Source organism: Opisthocomus hoazin, chromosome 2, assembly GCF_030867145.1.
Source record: "Opisthocomus hoazin isolate bOpiHoa1 chromosome 2, bOpiHoa1.hap1, whole genome shotgun sequence".
NCBI lineage: Eukaryota > Metazoa > Chordata > Aves > Opisthocomiformes > Opisthocomidae > Opisthocomus > Opisthocomus hoazin.
The window spans coordinates 104533233-104551171 of record NC_134415.1 but is presented as its reverse complement, the minus strand read 5'-3'; the positions used below and the strand labels follow the sequence as shown (position 1 = coordinate 104551171).

The 17939-nt window shown below is 38.2% G+C and overlaps 1 protein-coding gene across 5 annotated transcripts in view; it reads left to right on the top strand.

The window, feature by feature from the left end:
* The window catches only part of MLIP (muscular LMNA interacting protein), a 118211-nt gene that overhangs the window by 60204 nt on the left and 40068 nt on the right, over positions 1-17939 (top strand). For 3 of the 5 annotated variants that reach the window (XM_075414662.1, XM_075414659.1, XM_075414660.1), the window contains 6 exons: positions 5469-5537; positions 11574-11639; positions 11722-11805; positions 11898-11957; positions 13702-13746; positions 17314-17358. In XM_075414662.1, the coding sequence (XP_075270777.1) occupies positions 5469-5537; positions 11574-11639; positions 11722-11805; positions 11898-11957; positions 13702-13746; positions 17314-17358 (369 nt within the window). The remainder of the gene's footprint in view (positions 1-5468; positions 5538-11573; positions 11640-11721; positions 11806-11897; positions 11958-13701; positions 13747-17313; positions 17359-17939) is intronic. The other 2 variants (XM_075414663.1, XM_075414661.1) reach the window with 1 other exon arrangement.

The following is a 17939-nucleotide window of genomic DNA, read 5'->3' as shown; positions in this document are numbered from 1 at the left end:
TGCATGCTTATTTTCTAATAGTTCTTTGTCCCTGCAGGAAAAAACACATCTGTGTTGCACAATGCTAGTCAAATAAGTAAGCTGTGAAAAAAATGTTTAAAAAGGAACTGGTTTTGTGTTGATAGCAAAGATAACAAAGACTAAAACCTACCATATCAAATTGCTAGCGATGTGTTCTGCATTATGAGAGAAGATGCTGTAGGAATTCTTTAGCATAAAAATAAAATACTTTATTTATGAGTGGGAGGGGATACTACTGAAGATGGTTTTGTGTCCAGTGGGTCTGATATACATTTGGTGCACTTATTTTTGAAGCTCACTTAAAACATTGATGTGTCAAAATAAACCATAAAACAAGTTCTATACTCCCCGTGCTAATGTAAATCCATGTGTATCCCCACTGAAAGTAACAGAAGTATGGTGACCTTAGGTGCAGGGCTGAGCTAGGGACAGTTTAATCTGATTGATATGAACTGATTGTTCCAGTGACAGCTGACTCCCAAGCACCTCGTCCTGCCTGCTGTCCCCGCTCCCTAGGAGGCTGTACTTCCGCCAGCCATTCTGCACCTCTCTGGGACCAGCCCAGAGGCACGGCTGAGCTCATCCTGGGCAGGGACATTGGGGACAAAAGCCAGAGAGGGAAGACAAGGACAGTCTCCTGATTCTCCCCTTTCTTTGGTACTTCTCTTATCTTGTTGTGCTAGACAGAGGATGAAGGGGAAAAAAAAAAGCTTCCTACAGTATGAGCTACTGCAAATATGAAAGTCTCACACCCGACGGATCAGCCACGCTCCCGCTGTTTGTCATCCACCTAAGGCGGAGAGTCCCAGCAGAGTGAAAATAAGCAATGATGGCAATTGCTGCAGGAGGGCTTGGGAACCAGTCACACTTTAAACCTAAACGTAAATCTCAAGAATGGGAAGGGGAAGGAAAGGAAAGCTGATCAAAAAACATGCAGTAGGTAGGTGAAAACAACAGGAACCATTAAGCAAAAAGGAAGAGCTGGTGGCAGAAGACCTCAGGACCAGAGAAAGCTTTCCAGCCTCTTTCTTCTTATCTTTGCAGTCCATGCTTCCTTTGTGCCTCCTCTTGCTGGTATCCGAGCTCTGCCCATCACAGAAAGGCTGTCATAGTTTATTGATTTATTTGTTCACAGCACAAAATTACAGCCTGGTCTGCCAGATCAAGTTGTGTCAGATGTGTTCCTAACAGCTTGGTCATGGCAGGGGTGACTTGAACTGCTTGGAAAATGTTAATTGAAAATGAGAGGTTTAAATCAGCACGCAGTTGCAATTGTAATGAATGGTTTGTTTAAAAACCAAACAACCCAAGAGAAACCATTGTGCCAAGCACATCTGTACAGTGTTGCTACACCCTGTCAGTAGTACTTAATGAAACAAAAAGAGAAATGAAATTGTAGAAATTCCAGAAAAAGAGCCCCTGAGACAAAACTGGAAGGCATGACTGAGCCTGCAGATTGCAAAGCAGTTGTGGTTTCTGCTAGTTAGTGCAATGAGCACTGTGAGAGTCTCTGGCTGGAAGGAAATTCTCTGCTTGTGACACAGAGCTATTGCCTGGGTTTATATTTGCAGATGTTATGACACCCTTTCTGTCCTCCCTGCTGTGCCTTTTCCTGCTAATTCTGCTTTACCGTGCAACATGGTGGCACTTTTGAAACTACCCTACCACCCCACGGAGACTGGGAGGGTGTCCATCGGCTTAACAGACTTGGACCATTAGTCTGGTGCAATTTTTAATCATGCAGACAAAGCTGGCTCCACTGGGGATGTGGAAGATCTGAAATCTCTAGATCAAGTGCAGCTGGGTGTTCAGTGCAGGAAAGGTCTCTTGTGGCTTTAAAATGTGAGGCTGAGACTTCATTTACAGGTAATAATAGTGTGCATTCAATACCCCCTTCCCTCCTGCTCTCATTTATTTTCATATCTAGTTTATGGCATAGCTCAACGAACTTTGCAGATGCGTTCATGGTACCAGGCTCTCTGATCACACTCCAGCCTCAAATCTCAGTATATTTCCAGAGAAAAAAGGAAAAGTTTGAAGAGAGACAAAATTAACATCCTAGGCAGAATTTAGGTCTCTTTAGTACCAATCAGCTGACCTTTGGAACTAGACAAAAAGCAGGTGTCTCTGAGACAGTCAGCAGCCATCCGATGACTGTTGATGCATGGAAACATTTCTGCATGTGTGAATGTGCTAAGTGAATATGAAGGGAAAAGCACAGCATGTAGAATTGCTTGACTTTGACGTGTAATTCTGTAACCTTAATGTTTCTTCGACAGTGGTTGAAACAATGATGAGACACAAATGAAACCAACACCTATTAAACCAGAATTTTGACATTAGATGTGCTTTTCAGTATTCACATCAAATTGTTTCATTAGCATGATATCAAAGCAATTACGCAAAAAGGATTCTGTAATGGAGAGCTTTTATATGTCTACACAATGCAATTCATGCAAATCAGAGTAACCTATGAACTTATTTAACTGTTTGTATCTAGAAATGTGTGTGCTTTCCCATGCTTTACATATTGACCTTTATGTTTGCCAACAATTTAAAAATATGATTGTTCTGTAAAATGACTATAAACATAAATCCACAGATCAGTGTGAAGTGTGAACTGTGGGTGACCACAGGAAATAAAAATCCTTTCCCTGGACTTTGTAGACACTTCAGTAGTGTCCTCATGGACCTAATACAGCAAAATGAACAGTAGGATGGAGTGAAGACAGATACAATTACTGATTCTACAGGAACGGATAGGAGTAAAAACTTCTGGCGGTTTGAAAACTCCTGCAGTGGTTTCGTGGGGTATCATACCTACATATTCTTTGATTTTTCCTATGTGAATATAGCACAGGAATGCATGTAGATCTGCCCAAAACAGCTGGAGAACAAACTCACTGTAGCAACATGGGGCTCAGCACAGCTGCAAAACCTACCACAAAGCAGGCAAGACTACTCATGAGAAGCTCTACACTCTCATGGTTAGTCGCTGATTTTAAGCCTTTATAGATATGTGTCTAGCACATTTTGCAATGCCCTGTGGGTGCCCAAGGTGATCAATGGAGCAAGAAAAGTAGGACATTTTCCCCCAAACTCCCCAGGCTGATATTTGCCCAAGCTTTGATACTGGAGTTGGTTTGCTTCTGAGTGGACAGTGGTGAAGGCCAGCAGACCTAGCTGTCTGTGGCTGTTTAAAAATATTGCTAGATTCCTTTGAAACAGATTATTAAATGCATTTAGACATTGAAGAATAATTTTAAGTGATGTGAACTAATGTGTCAAGCAAAATATTCATGTAGATGGGAAACTGAATTAAAGACTTTCCACTCATCTGAGACACTGTGACAGCAGCACATTGCTCACAGGTTCTGCAGTATCTGGAAGTGATAAAGCATGTTCAGGCAGTACAGAAATGTCTATGTTTTAGCAGTCCGATATGTCTTTGTTCTGTTCATATAACAGTACAACTAACTTTGAAATGGTCACAATATTCTCATCATATATGATGCTCATCTCATCACATATAAAAGCCAATGGGCTACTGAACATGTTACATTTAATTTACATGTTCAATTATATAATTTTCTTGCTTGCATATCAGTTATAAGCAAACAAGGATACATTTTGTGGAAATGTCAGTTTCAGTATTTGGAATTTTGGTCCTCCATCTTACTTCAGTGTGCAGTATTTTATGTTTTATCTGCATATAGATTTTGTATATACATAAATATATATATGAACCTATACAGGTTTATAGCAGAGTGTTGCTGTCTAAATGTTCGAAGGGTGGGATTCAACTCACATGACTTTTGACATCTGAAAGTTAGATATCCAAGCCCAACTTGGGAAATTCTATCATAGCTAATGAAAATAATATGGTGTATTTACAGGATGATTTTATTTTACCTTTCTAGGTGCCTATTTTGGGACGAGATGAATTATCTTGTAGAAATGCCTATGACTATAAAAGGCATTAGCTTTTACTGGAGCACCTAAATGGGAGATATCAAAGTCAGAATCACTAAATTTCATATAAATTAGTAACAGCCCCCCCCAAAAAAAAGAAAAAAAGTGCATTTCCAGCATTTGCATTCATTTGCTTTCTCAAACTGTTCATTCAACATGATTATCGTGATTTTTGACTTCTTCAATGTCTGTCAGATTCCAGCTTCTGACCAAGAAATATGAGTAAAGTCAAAAGCTATTATATGTAGAAAAAATTAGAAGTCTTACCTGAATGAAAATTTTGCCCCCCTCTGCTGTCATCAAGACTTTTATTAGACATAAAGAAAAAAAGTGACAAAAGAATGACCTAAAATTCAGCATGCTGCTCAGCCTGTTATCTCATAATCACCAATATTCACTGTTGCAGACAGCAGTACATTAAAAAACCTGAACTGATTAATAAGTAACTTTATTTCTGGGTGTCTATCGCAGAAATAATCAATGAATAACTTAAAACTCTATTATCTTGTGAATTTATGATTTTTTGTTAGAATGTTGCTGAAAAGGAAACTATGTAGTGAATCCCTAACTAGTTGTTAAAAAAAAAAATCCAGCAGTCATGTGATTAAGAATTCTACCTCTTGAACTCATGTAAGTATAAAGAATCTCATAAATCATTTAAAAATTACTGAATTCAACCTCCATAACTGCAAAGAAGATGTAGAAAGTATGGTTTCTAAAGAGTTAAAAATAACTGAGAAAACTAATATATTCTAAAATATAAATTGTTTAAAAAGAATAATTTTTAAGTCTGATCTTAGAATTTTTATACCCCAAATCTGTCCATTTTATATGGTTTAGGTTGTCAGTTCTGTATGCTTGGTTAGAGTGTGAAAGTTCCTATACTTGTTTTGAAATTTTTGGCTGGTAGAGTTACTTATTCAGGAGATGAAAAGCTGTGACATGGCTTAAATGATCTATCCACTCATGCAAGTAATTCAGCATTTAACGATCCTAATCAGTCTCATTAAAGCCAATCACAGAAATCCCTCTAACTTAGTGGTCCCGGATCACATGACATAGCAGCAGCTGTTGAGGTGTATGTGCTGGCAGAAGTAGCTGTGCATCATCGTGTCAAATCAAGCAAACTTGGAAATACTCACAGCCTCTCCTGATATTCATTTAAGGATAGCAGTCAACAGAAAATGATCAAAATCACTTTAGAATTTAGAAGCTGGTACAGGTTATTCACTTCATCCTGCTTTGTTCCTAAAAGCAAATGATGTACATTACAGTCCTTTAATATCTTAACAGAAACACTAGATTTTCTTTACAAAATAGCTTTCCTAGGTAATACATAAGCATTGTATTGTTGCAAGACAATTGGAATCGTCTTTCATTCTGTCGTACCTTTCCCCTCTCTTCCCTCTCTCTCTCTCTCCCTCATCTACTCTGTTTTACTTCTCTTCCCGCTTTCTGGTTTACCCTTTTGGCAGTACAAGATCAAGACAAGCTACAAGGCATTTGCAGCAATCCCTACAAACACATTACTTATGGAACAGAAGGTTAGTGTTTGCTCAAAGGCATGGGAATTTATGTTGTGTATTTGAGACCATTTGACTTTATGCACATATTCTGACATTTCTGTGGGGAATATTGCAGAATGTAAGCTCTGGGAGCTAACTGCTCAGGATTATAATTCCAACCATTTTTCAGGGTCAATCACTTTCCACTGAAGACCAAATCCTTCACTAATCTGAATTTCTGAAAATAAATTTACTGTAAAAAAACCCGTGTCCTAAAGGAATTTCCATTTATGGCAACATCTCAAAGTCTGTTTTGTTATTAGAAAGTGTCTGGACCACTGTTATTCTTGGACCTACCAATCAGTAGATCTTGGTCAGTTAATGATTATTCAATCGCTAGGTTTATAGCAGTAAATTTAACATCCCAAGATACTCAATTTCTACCAGCTCTATTGCTAAACTGTGGGAACGGTCCTGACCATTACACTGGTCTCTGTTAACTATCATTCTCGTAAACAAATTCCCTGCACGATTCAACAGTTAGCACAGGCCAGGGGTCTGTTCCCAGTGCATTGTCTGGGATAACAACCCTTTTCTGTGGGGTAGGATGAAGATCCAAAGAAGAGCCTTTAGTGCATTTATTTACTACTAAAGACACTGCCAACAAAGGCTGGGTTGTACAGTACTTCTTTAGATAATGCCTTTTTGGAAGTCAATTGAAAATTAAAATTTTGTGTGAAGGGTTCAAAGTACCCACCAATATATATTTTAATAAAATATTTCCCAAATTAGTTTTGCACAAAATAATAGCCCACTAAGTTTAACAAAAATTTTCTATGATGAGCAATGAGCTAAGTGTCTTATATATTCAAAGACATGCTTAATCTTTCTGACATCCAGTTTCTAGCTTTATCAGAAAAATCTTTCTGTGGACCTAGTTCAAGAATTCAGCCTCTGATTAATTTCTTTAAGGTTAAGCATACCTACCTACATATTTAAATATGTATTTACATACACAGCTTGGTTGATTTCACTAGGAATTTGCAGGGCCTAAAGACATTGGAAAGGGTAAAATTTACTGTGTTATAATTTTGAAGATGACAATTTTGTCCTGGAAATATTACTGACTGTGGTCTAGTAGTTATCAGTTAACTGCTATAAATAATATATTTTTTTTTTCCCAAAAAGGGACATTCCTTTTTTTTCCAATGTTCTTTTAATTATTTGCATAAAATCTGATCCTTCCCTTCCTTAAAGCTTGAGTGCAATAACGAAGGCTATGTATATGATAGCATTCAGTGTGGTCCAATAGAAATGATTCTGTAGAGGAAAATAGCTGATGCAGGGGATCCTACACCCCTACGGAATGTATTTTGGGAGGGTTTTGTTTTGGCAGAGTGCCTGTTAGTGACTGGAAGCATTTGGTGGACTCCTGAGGTGCTATTTCAGGGTTGACTTAATCTAAAAGGCATTCAGTTTGTGCACTCTAAGACTGCACTACTCCACAAAACAAGTCAAGTAGGTGACTTTGAGCAGGATATTCATTTTGAGAGCACAATCCAGATGTAAACTAGTGGGTTAATGTTGCCGTCGGACAGCACTTTTTCAGAAGAAAGGGGATTCCTTTGTCTGGTCTCGCTGAAGCTCTCTGCGGCATTGACTCATTGATAAGTAGCTATGTGCTACTTATCCCCAGTACATAAAACTGAATTGTACAATCTAATGCCAGTATCTGTAGAAAATGTAATAACTCAAAAGATATCTGTGTTTAGACAGAGACTTCTGGTTATCCATAGCTTTATTGAAAATGCTGGCTTTGGTGTATCCTTCAGTATTTAAATCAAAGTCATGTAAAACTAATAAGAAATCAATTTTCTGCTACAGGATTTGCCTTCAGGAGAGGGTCTTGACAAATTTACTTCGTAAACTGTATATTTCAGCATGGCCTGACTACATGCTTTCTCTTATCTTGGGAATTAAGAACAATAATCTCCTATTGATCCATGCCAGCAGCTAATTATAGTGCTCCTAAACTAGTCCTCTTGAGTTAGCTGACATGCATTTGGAGTATGGCTCTTACAGAAGAATGAAGGAGTCACATGGCACACAGAGGCCCCATTTTACCAAGCCCTACTACCCAACTAATCTCCTCAAAGATAGTGGGGAGGTAAGAGGGAAGGAACTTCTATCACACTGTAGCCCAATGACAATAATTGTGTTGCTCCCATTTTATGTAATGCATTTTATGTGCTGGATTAAGAAGAAAGAGATTCAAGACAATAAGATTTTAACTACACAAGTGATGTTTTATTAACATTAAGATAATGGTTATGTGGAGAAGTTGTTTTTGAGTGGCTTTTTTTTTTTTACCAAGAAAGGAAGGTATGTAATATCTGCAAGGCACAGATATTACTGAGCTGAATGCATGAATACATCATCTGCCTAAAGTGCTAAAAAAGTGTTTTGCTGTGCGATTGAACTGGAAATGCACATTCCAAAAGTAATTTTTTTCCACTGTGTGAATAATTATATTACTTAATTTGAGTGGTCATGAAACAGATGATTAGTCAGAACTGTGATGTGGGTGATCCTAGTGACAACTCATGCAACATTAATTAGATCCCATGACAGAAAACTGCCATTGATATGTCATGTACGTTCAATGCTTTGTCTACATTTAAATTGTCTCCTTGTGTCTAACTTTCTTTCTCAAGTCATTTTTCTCTTTTATGTATATGTAGATGCTTTAATTTCAGCCAAAATTTTTCAGCTTTTTCTTATGAATCCATTTGACTAGCATCATAGAATCATAGAATCGTAGAAAGTTTTGGGTCGGAAGGGACCCCTAGAGGTCATCTAGTCCAACCCCCCCGCAGTGAGCAGGGACACCACTAACTAGATCAGGTTGCTCAGAGCCCTGTCCAACCTGGTCTTGAATGTTTCCAGGCATGGGGCCTCGACTACCTCTCTGGGCAACCCGTTCCAGTGTTTCACAACCCTCATTGTAAAGAATTTCTTCTTTATATCCAGCCTAAACCTACCCTGTTTTAGTTTAAAACCATTACCCCCTCGTCCTGTCACTGCTGTCTCTACTAAAAAGATTGTGCCCATCTTTCCTATAGGCTCCCTTTAAGTACTGAAAGGCTGCAATCAGGTCTCCCCACAGCCTTCTCTTCCCCAGGCTGAAGAAGTCCAACTCTCCCAGCCTGTCCTCATAGGAGAGGTGCTCCAGCCCTCGGATCATTTTTGTAGCCCTCCTTTGGATCATCTTAGTGGTTTTTCTAGAACATGTTCTTATCCTCCAGTACTCTTACTCGAAGTGAGTTGTTCAAACCTGTGCTCATTAGCAGAGAAGAAAAGGCTCATTGACTATATATATGTATACTTTGACAATATTTAATAAGTAATGCATGTATTATTTAGAGACTGTATTTATCGAATGTTTACAAAAACAGCATTCAGTCAAAATAGATAGTGATGAAGAGTTTATTTCAGGGAGCTAGAGAAAATGCTTAGGTAGAAGATCTCTTAAACCAGATTCTACTTAATCTTCACAATTATGTCGAATTTGAGATGTAACTCCAAAATGCTGGACGCCTTGGAATTGCAAACCAAAAAAGTATTCTCTTAACAATTCAGCAGTCTTTGGTCTACAGCACTGTCTATGCAGAGGAATTTGTGTTTACTGTGTTTGTCCAGATACACAGCCCCTCTGCATGCTGATTGGGGTGAACTTCCCTTATCTGTGCATCATTTTGATGGGAAGGAAACCTGGGCATATAGACTTGAGGGGGGGAGAGGCACAGCAAATCTTCAGCTCAGACTTCACCCAGTCTGAACAGAGGTGAAACCAGGATGATGGGGTGTGCCATGAAGCACACCTGCTTCATAGTCGAGGCTTATCCCACACTTACCAAGTCTTCTGAAAAGCATTGGTTATAACTGGCTGTGCAGATTGAAGAGTTGCAAATGACAGCAGTGTTGACTTATCTGGCTTGTATTAACTAATTACAAGTAGAAAACTATAATTTAAATTTTAAATAAATGTAGAAAAAATCTTCTGTCTTAAAGAATAAGTATTCTAGGTAATTGATGTCTGTTTATGGCGGTTCTTCACGTTTTCTCTTGTCACAATTCAATTTGACTAACTCAAGAGAATCTAAAACAGTCATTACAGATGATGTTATACTTCTAGAAAAACTCCAGAGACGTAATAATTGCGTTTTGTCACCTACACAGCAGACTGCCAGCAGTGCAGCATGTTCTCTTTGTGGAGGAAAAGAAGAAGGGAAAAAAAAAGTTATCTTTCTCCTCATGCAGAAGGAAAATGAGAATGGTTTTTCTTTTCACGAAAATAAAGAAATGCAGTTTAGCAAATATGGCAATGACCTGCTACATTGGAGGCCCAGCTTTAAGTTCTTGCCTTGAGGGAACTCTTATTTATTGTACTGTTAAACATCCTGCGGTGTAGGGACTGATCATGGCAAACACAGATTCAAGTCGTTCCTTGAAATCATCCAGCAGCAAATTGGAGGCCAGTGTTTCCCAGTCTCAGATGGTAGATCTAACTGCTGGACAATTGGCTGTTATGAAGCCTATCAGTATATTTCTGGACCTGGAAAACATTTCTGACAACAATTTGTTGAGAATATTTTGATTAAAAAAGGTTGTATTTTTCCCCAAGTACTTCTGGTGTGTACTTACTAGGTGAATTTTTTGCATCCAGTTATGTGTTCATGTCAAAATGCTTCTCAAGGTTAGACATCAATACCTAGTGGTAAGAAAGAAAGGAAATAATTTGTGCCATCATAGAGTGATGAAGGACCTAGTTCATCTGTAATAATAACCAGACATGCCAAAGTAAGAGCAGGCTATGAGTTCCCTCTTTCATTCAAAGACCTTGCAGCTTTTAATACCAATTATTTTATAAGAGGAAAAGTAGTCAGGTCTTTTCAGAATAATCTCCCAGGCTCTTTAAGGAAGAAGTTAAATGAACTCATGGTATATGAAGTTCCACTACACAGAGGGGCATTTTTTGCATGTGCTGAGGGCTTAGAAAAAGATATGGATGGGCAAAATATGAAAGAGAAATACAAGAAGAGGAAACTTCTTGGGTTTTGCTCAGTCTACGGTTTTCACAATACAGTAAAGGAAGCTGTGTCAGATCCAGGTTACAATATTTGGTTTTTTTCCTACTATTTATGTGGTTCATTGGTGGATGAAACCATGTTCTATATTTTTTATATGTTGCCAAGAGCTTTTGTTCTTCTAACAAAATATTGGAGATCCTGTTTGGATCATTTACCAGTACCCTTTCAGCTCTGATACAGCTTTAGCAATCAAATAGCTTGGGGAAAAGAGGAGGGGAGGATTGCAGTCATCACTGATGTCAATGGAATATATGCAGCACATCCTCAATGCTGCCTTTTGCAAGAAGTTTGTGTTTTGTTCTGGAGAGATTGCGTACCTGCTTAGACCATCCGTGTTTTAGTGTGGTACCACATACATATAGCACATATTTTGTTTTAGAAGTTTCTGATTTCAGGCTAAAATCCAAAAATGTCAAGCACTGTTTTTCTTGCAAGGTGGAATCCTCTGTAAAGGATGCACTTATTTAAGAAAATGTCTACTGGAGGAAAAGCAATGGCCCCCTGTGTGCTTGGGCCCCTTCCGTCTGCCTACAGCCAGGTGCTGTTGTCCGATGGCGTGTGGCAGGCAGCCCCCGAGCCCTCTGTGGCACACGGCGTACATTCACCGCGTTACACTTACTGTGAAGGGACGGGGCATTGTCAAAGGAGAGGGCAATTTAAATTGGTAGTTTCTGTTCCATAAAAGTAGAGAAGATTCACCTAGCTACAGTACTGTCTGTCCCTCTGTGCAATCCCCCTCACTAGCTCAGAATCAAAAGCTGATAACCTCAAGAACCTTACTAGGCCTGTAATTTCTTCTTTTTCCATCTTTCTATGGTGAAACAAAAAGTACCACATGTGGAAACACAGTATTGCAAGAACTGTATGTTTGCTTAATTTTAAAAATTTTGAACCCAGTCTCACCCCAAAATCTTTTGAATTGCAGGCATTGGAAGAGCCAGCCAAGACTGCTAGTGTGACTGAAGGCACTGCTTTGGACACTCATTCAGAGGTAGTGCTGTTATATGTCTTTTAAATTTCTGTTTGAAAATAAAAAACAAAGGTTAACTGAGTGATGTGCCCTCCTTTTTCAGATGTGCTCCCCTGCCCAGCTCAGACAACAAACAGAAGAGCTGTGTGCTGTCATTGATCAAGTCCTGCAGGACCCGTTGACTATGGTAACCCATCTGTATGTGTGATTGATTTTTCTCTTCCTTTCCTTTCATCTTGTCGTTAATAAGTCTGTTCTCTGTTGAAAATCATTTTCCAGCGCCGATGCGAATCTTCTCCAAGTTTCCTGCATATGAGCACGGAGTCGGATGTTGGCAAGGTAGGTGAATAAGCCCAAAAGTTCTTTCTGGGTAGACATAAAGCAAACAAAGACACAACAGTAAAGCCTATGGCAATAGAAAGGTTTGGTTAAGGGAGGCAACATCAGTAGAATTGTCTGGTGATTGAAAGAAACGGAAGCACAGAACTGTAGCCCTGGAGTTAGTGCAGTCTTTGTTGCAGGAATCTTTCCTGAAGTCAAAAGGAGTTGTTATGAAAGAAAAGTTGTTTATTAAGGTTTCAGAGGCTAGAAACCACAAGAAAGAAATCCTTCATACCTTACATTCCATATTTCAAAGTCTCTGCCATTCTCCCAGATTTCACCCCATCTATGGGTCCTTACTAGAGAGGAGCCAATGTTTCTAGCTTCAGCAATTGGAAACATCTTTCAGAATAAATTGTGTTTTCATATTCATTATTGGTTTTCAAATAATGGGATAGTTAAATGAATATATAGACTTGCTCTAAAGTGCTGATTTAAATGAATATATAGACTTGCTCTAAAGTGCTGATTTCCTTTCAGCTCTGGCCCCTCACAGGAAGGAGATGTCTTCTACCTATGTTTACCCTGGAGAATTCAGAAACTGGTAGTGAGAGGCAGGAATAACTTTCTATACTGATGTTAAAGTTCTGGTTTCACTACATTATATTGGTGTGCCTTCTGGGTTCAGAAAGATGAATAACCAAGGGAGGAAAGTCCTGTATTCAATTTGCCCCAGGTAAATTTAAGTTGGTATTAGTAGCTATAGAAAAGTGAAAGTGGCAGAAATCCAACTGGAAGCAAGAGGAAAGAGATTTTTGGCAGGGGAACGCATCAAAAAGATAATGCATTCAAAATATCCTACACAATGTCCAGTCCAGCATGCAAAAATAGGGCACAGAGCCAGCATTCCTGAGTGGGTATATTCAATATACACTTCAGATTTAATTTTCATTTTTGAAATTACTTCTCTCAACCTGCACACAGTGGTGAATCAGGCTTCAGGCAGCTGAAAGTCAGAAACAGGATAGTAACCAAAAAAGCAGGCAGAGATTGTTATTGAGGAAATTTTTTCCAACGCCTGCACTGAATCCAAAGTGGTTAAAATGCTACTGTTAAGTTGGTCTTTTGAGGTAAAGCATCCAAAACCTACTTCCTTGGGCAACTGAGAATTGAACCTTGACCAAATGGAAGGCATGAGTTAGCAGTCATGGAACCAAATAAAGGGACAAAAGGTGAATTTAACAGGATGCAGCATAGGGACCCAGCTAAAGGTTGTAAGGACCTCAGAATGAGAGAGCAAACTGCTTAAACTGAAGGTAAAAGAGAGTCATAGACAGGAAGGAAAAAAAAGTGTATGTTCTAAGTAAATTCCTTAGAAATACTGGTCAGAAGAAAGCAAGTTCTTGCATATGAGAACATGGAAAGAGGACATTTCAGGTTATTTTGTGAGCAAATCTAAGTTAAATTTCATGGGGCAACCACACCTGTGGCTGTCTACTATAAGCATTTTGTTAGGACAGTTCTCAGAGATAATTTAAAGGCCAGCTTTGATAGAGTGTGATCAAAGTTTTTAAGCAGTAAAAATGAAATCGTATTTTCTACAATAAATTTATCAAGAAAAACTTTAATATACCTTATTGTCATGTGCCTCATGAATCTTTCTGGAAACTAATATTTTCTTCGATTTGAGCAATTAACAACTTGTCACAATGATGATAATATCTTCCCTTTGCTCTCAATATATCTATTTATTTCCTACAAGGTGTCAACAACACTGCAGAGAGCAGCTGGGCGTGAAACAAGATATGTAAGTACTTTTATAACTAGTCTACATTTTACATGCAGAAATGTCTAATTTGTTTACTCTTGCTGCAGTACTGGGTGAGTCTGCACGTAGCAGACACAGGCATCTACTCATGACATGAGGTGTTGACTCTAGTACAGAGAAGCGAGTATGTTAGAGCACTGGCAACTAAGACTTGAGATGTCTTCTCACTGCTGTAAGTCCATCAGGGCTGGAATCTCTTCAGTGCGGTGTCTACTGATAATTTTACCTGTGTGATAAGAAGTTAAAAATAATTTATTCACATGCTTCTTTATTTTGGTTGGTTTGAGCATGGGGCAAGACCTCAGCTCTTTGGCAAATGGACTGTTATAGGTGCTGAAGGATGTATTTGTTTGGACTCAACCTGCACTGTAGGGGACTTGCAGGTTCTTCTGTATCCATCAGGATTTGGGGTTGACTTTTCCTTCCAAGGTACAGAGCTGGCTGCAAACCCCCAGTTTAGCCTTAGATGAACAGAAGCTGTTTTGTCACATATAAACGTGTTCCCACATATAAAGAAAACCTCTGTGTTGAGTCATCTGTTTAATTATTCAAACATTAAACAAATTTAACATTTTAATTTTCACTAGCGCACACAGTTATCACAGGTTCCATATTTTACTTACGACTCATCTAGTCATATGGTGAGAAACCTCTGCCTTCATCATTCAGCATTTCTATTGAACTCAAATAAAAGCAGTGCTGGCAAAGCAACAGAGGCTTTCCAGTTTTATGTCAGCACAATGCTTGACTGATCAAGAAGCAAATTTGCTTCTTGAATGTGGTGGCATGCATATTTTATTGCATACTGTGATTTTTACTTGACAGATTGTGCTGGCTCACACTAATTAGAAACGATATTGGAAGAGAGCTTTTTAATGACATAAAAGAGTGTGTTTCAGAGGCAGTCTGTGAGAATGGACTATGTTTAATACCACTTTAGTGCAGATCTCCAGCTCCCAAAACTGTGGCTGATGTATACCATAAATTCAGGCATCCAACTTGTATGCCTGGGGATACAGTTAGGTTTTCTTTGCTGGCATAGAAAACCACACTAACGAATTTCCTGCCCATTCTCCTCTAGAACTTTCTGGATAAATGAAACAAATCAATGTATAAAAAGATGTTTGGGAGTAGTGCAGAAGATTACCAGTATGCTAACTTTTTCTATAAATTGTACATGCATGCTGAATTTTTTTTGTGTGTCAGAAAACAGATAAGACAGACATGTTAACAGGTCATGGTCTCCATCTGCGCTGTGGTGGCTGAGGGTGTTAGTTGAAAGAAAAGCTTTCACTTTTTATGACTTATGGATAGGAAAATCTGTCATGTGAAAGAATGTATACATACATGATAATATTACTAATTATTTCAATAGGTTTTGTGCAGTAGTGGACTACAGAAATATGTTGAAATATCCTGCCATTTAACAATTAAAATGTCATAGTTTTGTCTTGGCTTTAATTACTCTTTGTCTTGGGCACTACAGAACCTTTTCAGGATGTAAATTACTGCACAAATAGTAAAGGAGTGTATGAAAAGTACTGAAAAAGGTCTGAGTTCAATTAAATTACAGCAGTTTGCATCAGCTAAGTACTACAGTTGTCATTTAGCAGCTTTTTAAACTGTATGGCCCTTTATATAATCCCATTCACCATTTTATGTTGGCTCTAGGCATGATAGTGCTGCTTTATAGTAATATAGACATAATAATTATCTAAATAAATTACTTTGGTGGGTATTGAGTGCCCTAATATATTTACTTGGTTGTCGTGTTTCCACAGAAGTACTGTCACCAAAGAAAGGTTTCTCAACTTTAATTTCAAGTTCTAGAAAATTTATAATTTTGTCAATTGGCCCCACTTACAAATGCTTTAAAAATAATTTCTCAAGATTCATTGGAATAATTACTTTACATATTATTGACATTTTTGTCCTTCTTGACAGTTCTACAACAATTCTTTTTCAAGTGCTATAAACATGAAACTAAGAAGTGAAAAAGCGAGGGAATGTGGAGCAGCTAAAAATGCACACAGACATGCAGAAATAAGTAGCTCCTGTCTTCATCTGCAGTCTGCTGTGCTTATATATATCTCAGGTAACCCCTTTGAAATGAGATTTACAATTAATTTGCACCACTGAAGTGCAGAATCTAATTCCAGCCACTTGTATCTGTAGATTGTTGTGAAGTGCTTTGATGTCTTTAAGCTCACAATGAGATTGGTTGTCACACTTAGTTAATGGTATGAAAGAGAGTCCCTACTGTGTGACTAACCACTACCAATAACTCTAGTTTACTCTGTTAAGGGCAGAAGATGTACTTCTTGTAGATTTAGTGCTAAATCACAGCTGTCCTTGTGTGGGTGATGTTTCCCCCACCAGAGGCTGTGTTCAGAGATGTAAGTTCTCTTGGTGGGGAGTAGACCCAGCAGGTCCAGAAAGTGATTAAACATCTATCTTTAGCACTTGGGAGACCACATCTGGAATTCTGTGGCCAAATATCTGCAAGGTCTTTGTCATGGGGGAACAAAGGAAGAACACATTCTTCCCTCTCCAAACGTGCTGGAATTGCTTTTCTGCTTGAAACTGTGAAAAGATATAGTTGAGACAACAAAAATCCAACTGTAGTGGTCTTTCTACAGAGGGTGCAGGCTTTAGTGGCACTGGCTTGTCTTGTACTATAGCTATAACATCTGTTCGTTGTATCTAGTACTTTTTTTACCACTATACTGAAGAATATTCACATTTTAGAGTCTCAAGGCCTGAAAGTCATGCCTACATCAAGGAAGGGCATGTTATCTGTATGGAAACATTGTGTTATCCAGAGGAACTCCTACAGAGTTTGAAGGAACTGATCACCAGAAATCCTGAATCTTGCCACAGTGCAGGCAAATAAGTGTGTGGCATGTGACTATTTCGCATACAAACACAAATACTTTGTATTTAGCACACTTACCCTTGATCTTGAAAACAGGGCTTCTGCTGTTCATTGTATACTCAGAAAAGAAATGTAATGCTCCAATAACGTCGTTCTGGTTTTCATAATGTAAAGTCAGGAGAATGAGAAGGTTGGACCAAGCTCCCCATACAATTGATAGTGTTAATAATATTGATGCTACAAATTAACAAACAAAGGCAGATTCAGAAATATCAGAATTTACTTTTCAAGATGAAAAAGTGAAATCTCGTTGCACTTAGAAAAAAGTATCCCTAAAATTTTAGCAACAGGCATTTAGAATTGATTATACTTAGTGTTAAAATGGAAATGACAATATTTCAACTTCTCTTACCAATTGCATCAGTGGTAAAAGCTTCTGTACCCAAGCATGATGCTGTCCATGTATTTTTCCTCCTCCTAAAACAGGCCTCAGAAAAATACAAGTAAAATGACAAATGTAAATGCATTACTTTGTCAGTCAGGAGCCATTAACAGTGAAACAGTGAATCATCATGAGTGAAAAAATTTATCCTTTTGGATTTTTGTTCCCATCATTGCTATTGTAACTATGATATTGTGTGTAATATTGTATATATTTACCTTTTTTGCAGGCCAGCCTTTACAAATCGGCACCTATGATGACAGAGAGTCAGTTGGTACGTAATGCATAGCTGTGCTATGCTGTTTTTCAGTATTTGCACAAGCATAAAGTCTAAAGTAATTAATATCTACTTTCTTAGACTTTGAAAGAAGCTAGAATCAATACCCTCCTACAAAGCTGCATTGCTTCTACAGAGCTGCATTGCTTTTTTCTGTACTGAATATACACTTGTTTTAAGTAACTGTAAACTCTGACACGACTTGTAAATCCATGGATCAAATGACAAACTAGAGTCTTGCTGAATCTTCAGGTGTATGACAGCTATAGAGTCCACTGCTGTTTCTGGGGCTCTTTTAATATTCCACTGCTACAACTTTATTTGTATATGCAACAATGTTCTGGCGTCTGTTTTCTTCTTACACAGTGTTTAAATCAAAGCTGGCTTAATTAGTGTAAAGCAAGGGTAAAATGAAATAAAGAAAGGGAGATTATGGATCAGATATTCATTTTATCTATGATCATGATTTAGTGCTGTTGGAGTCAAACTTTCTGAAGAAGAGTCAGAAGAGAGGTCATGGAGCCTGTCCAAGTGACAGTGACAACTAATGAATTCTTTGGGAAAAAATGAGAAGTGGA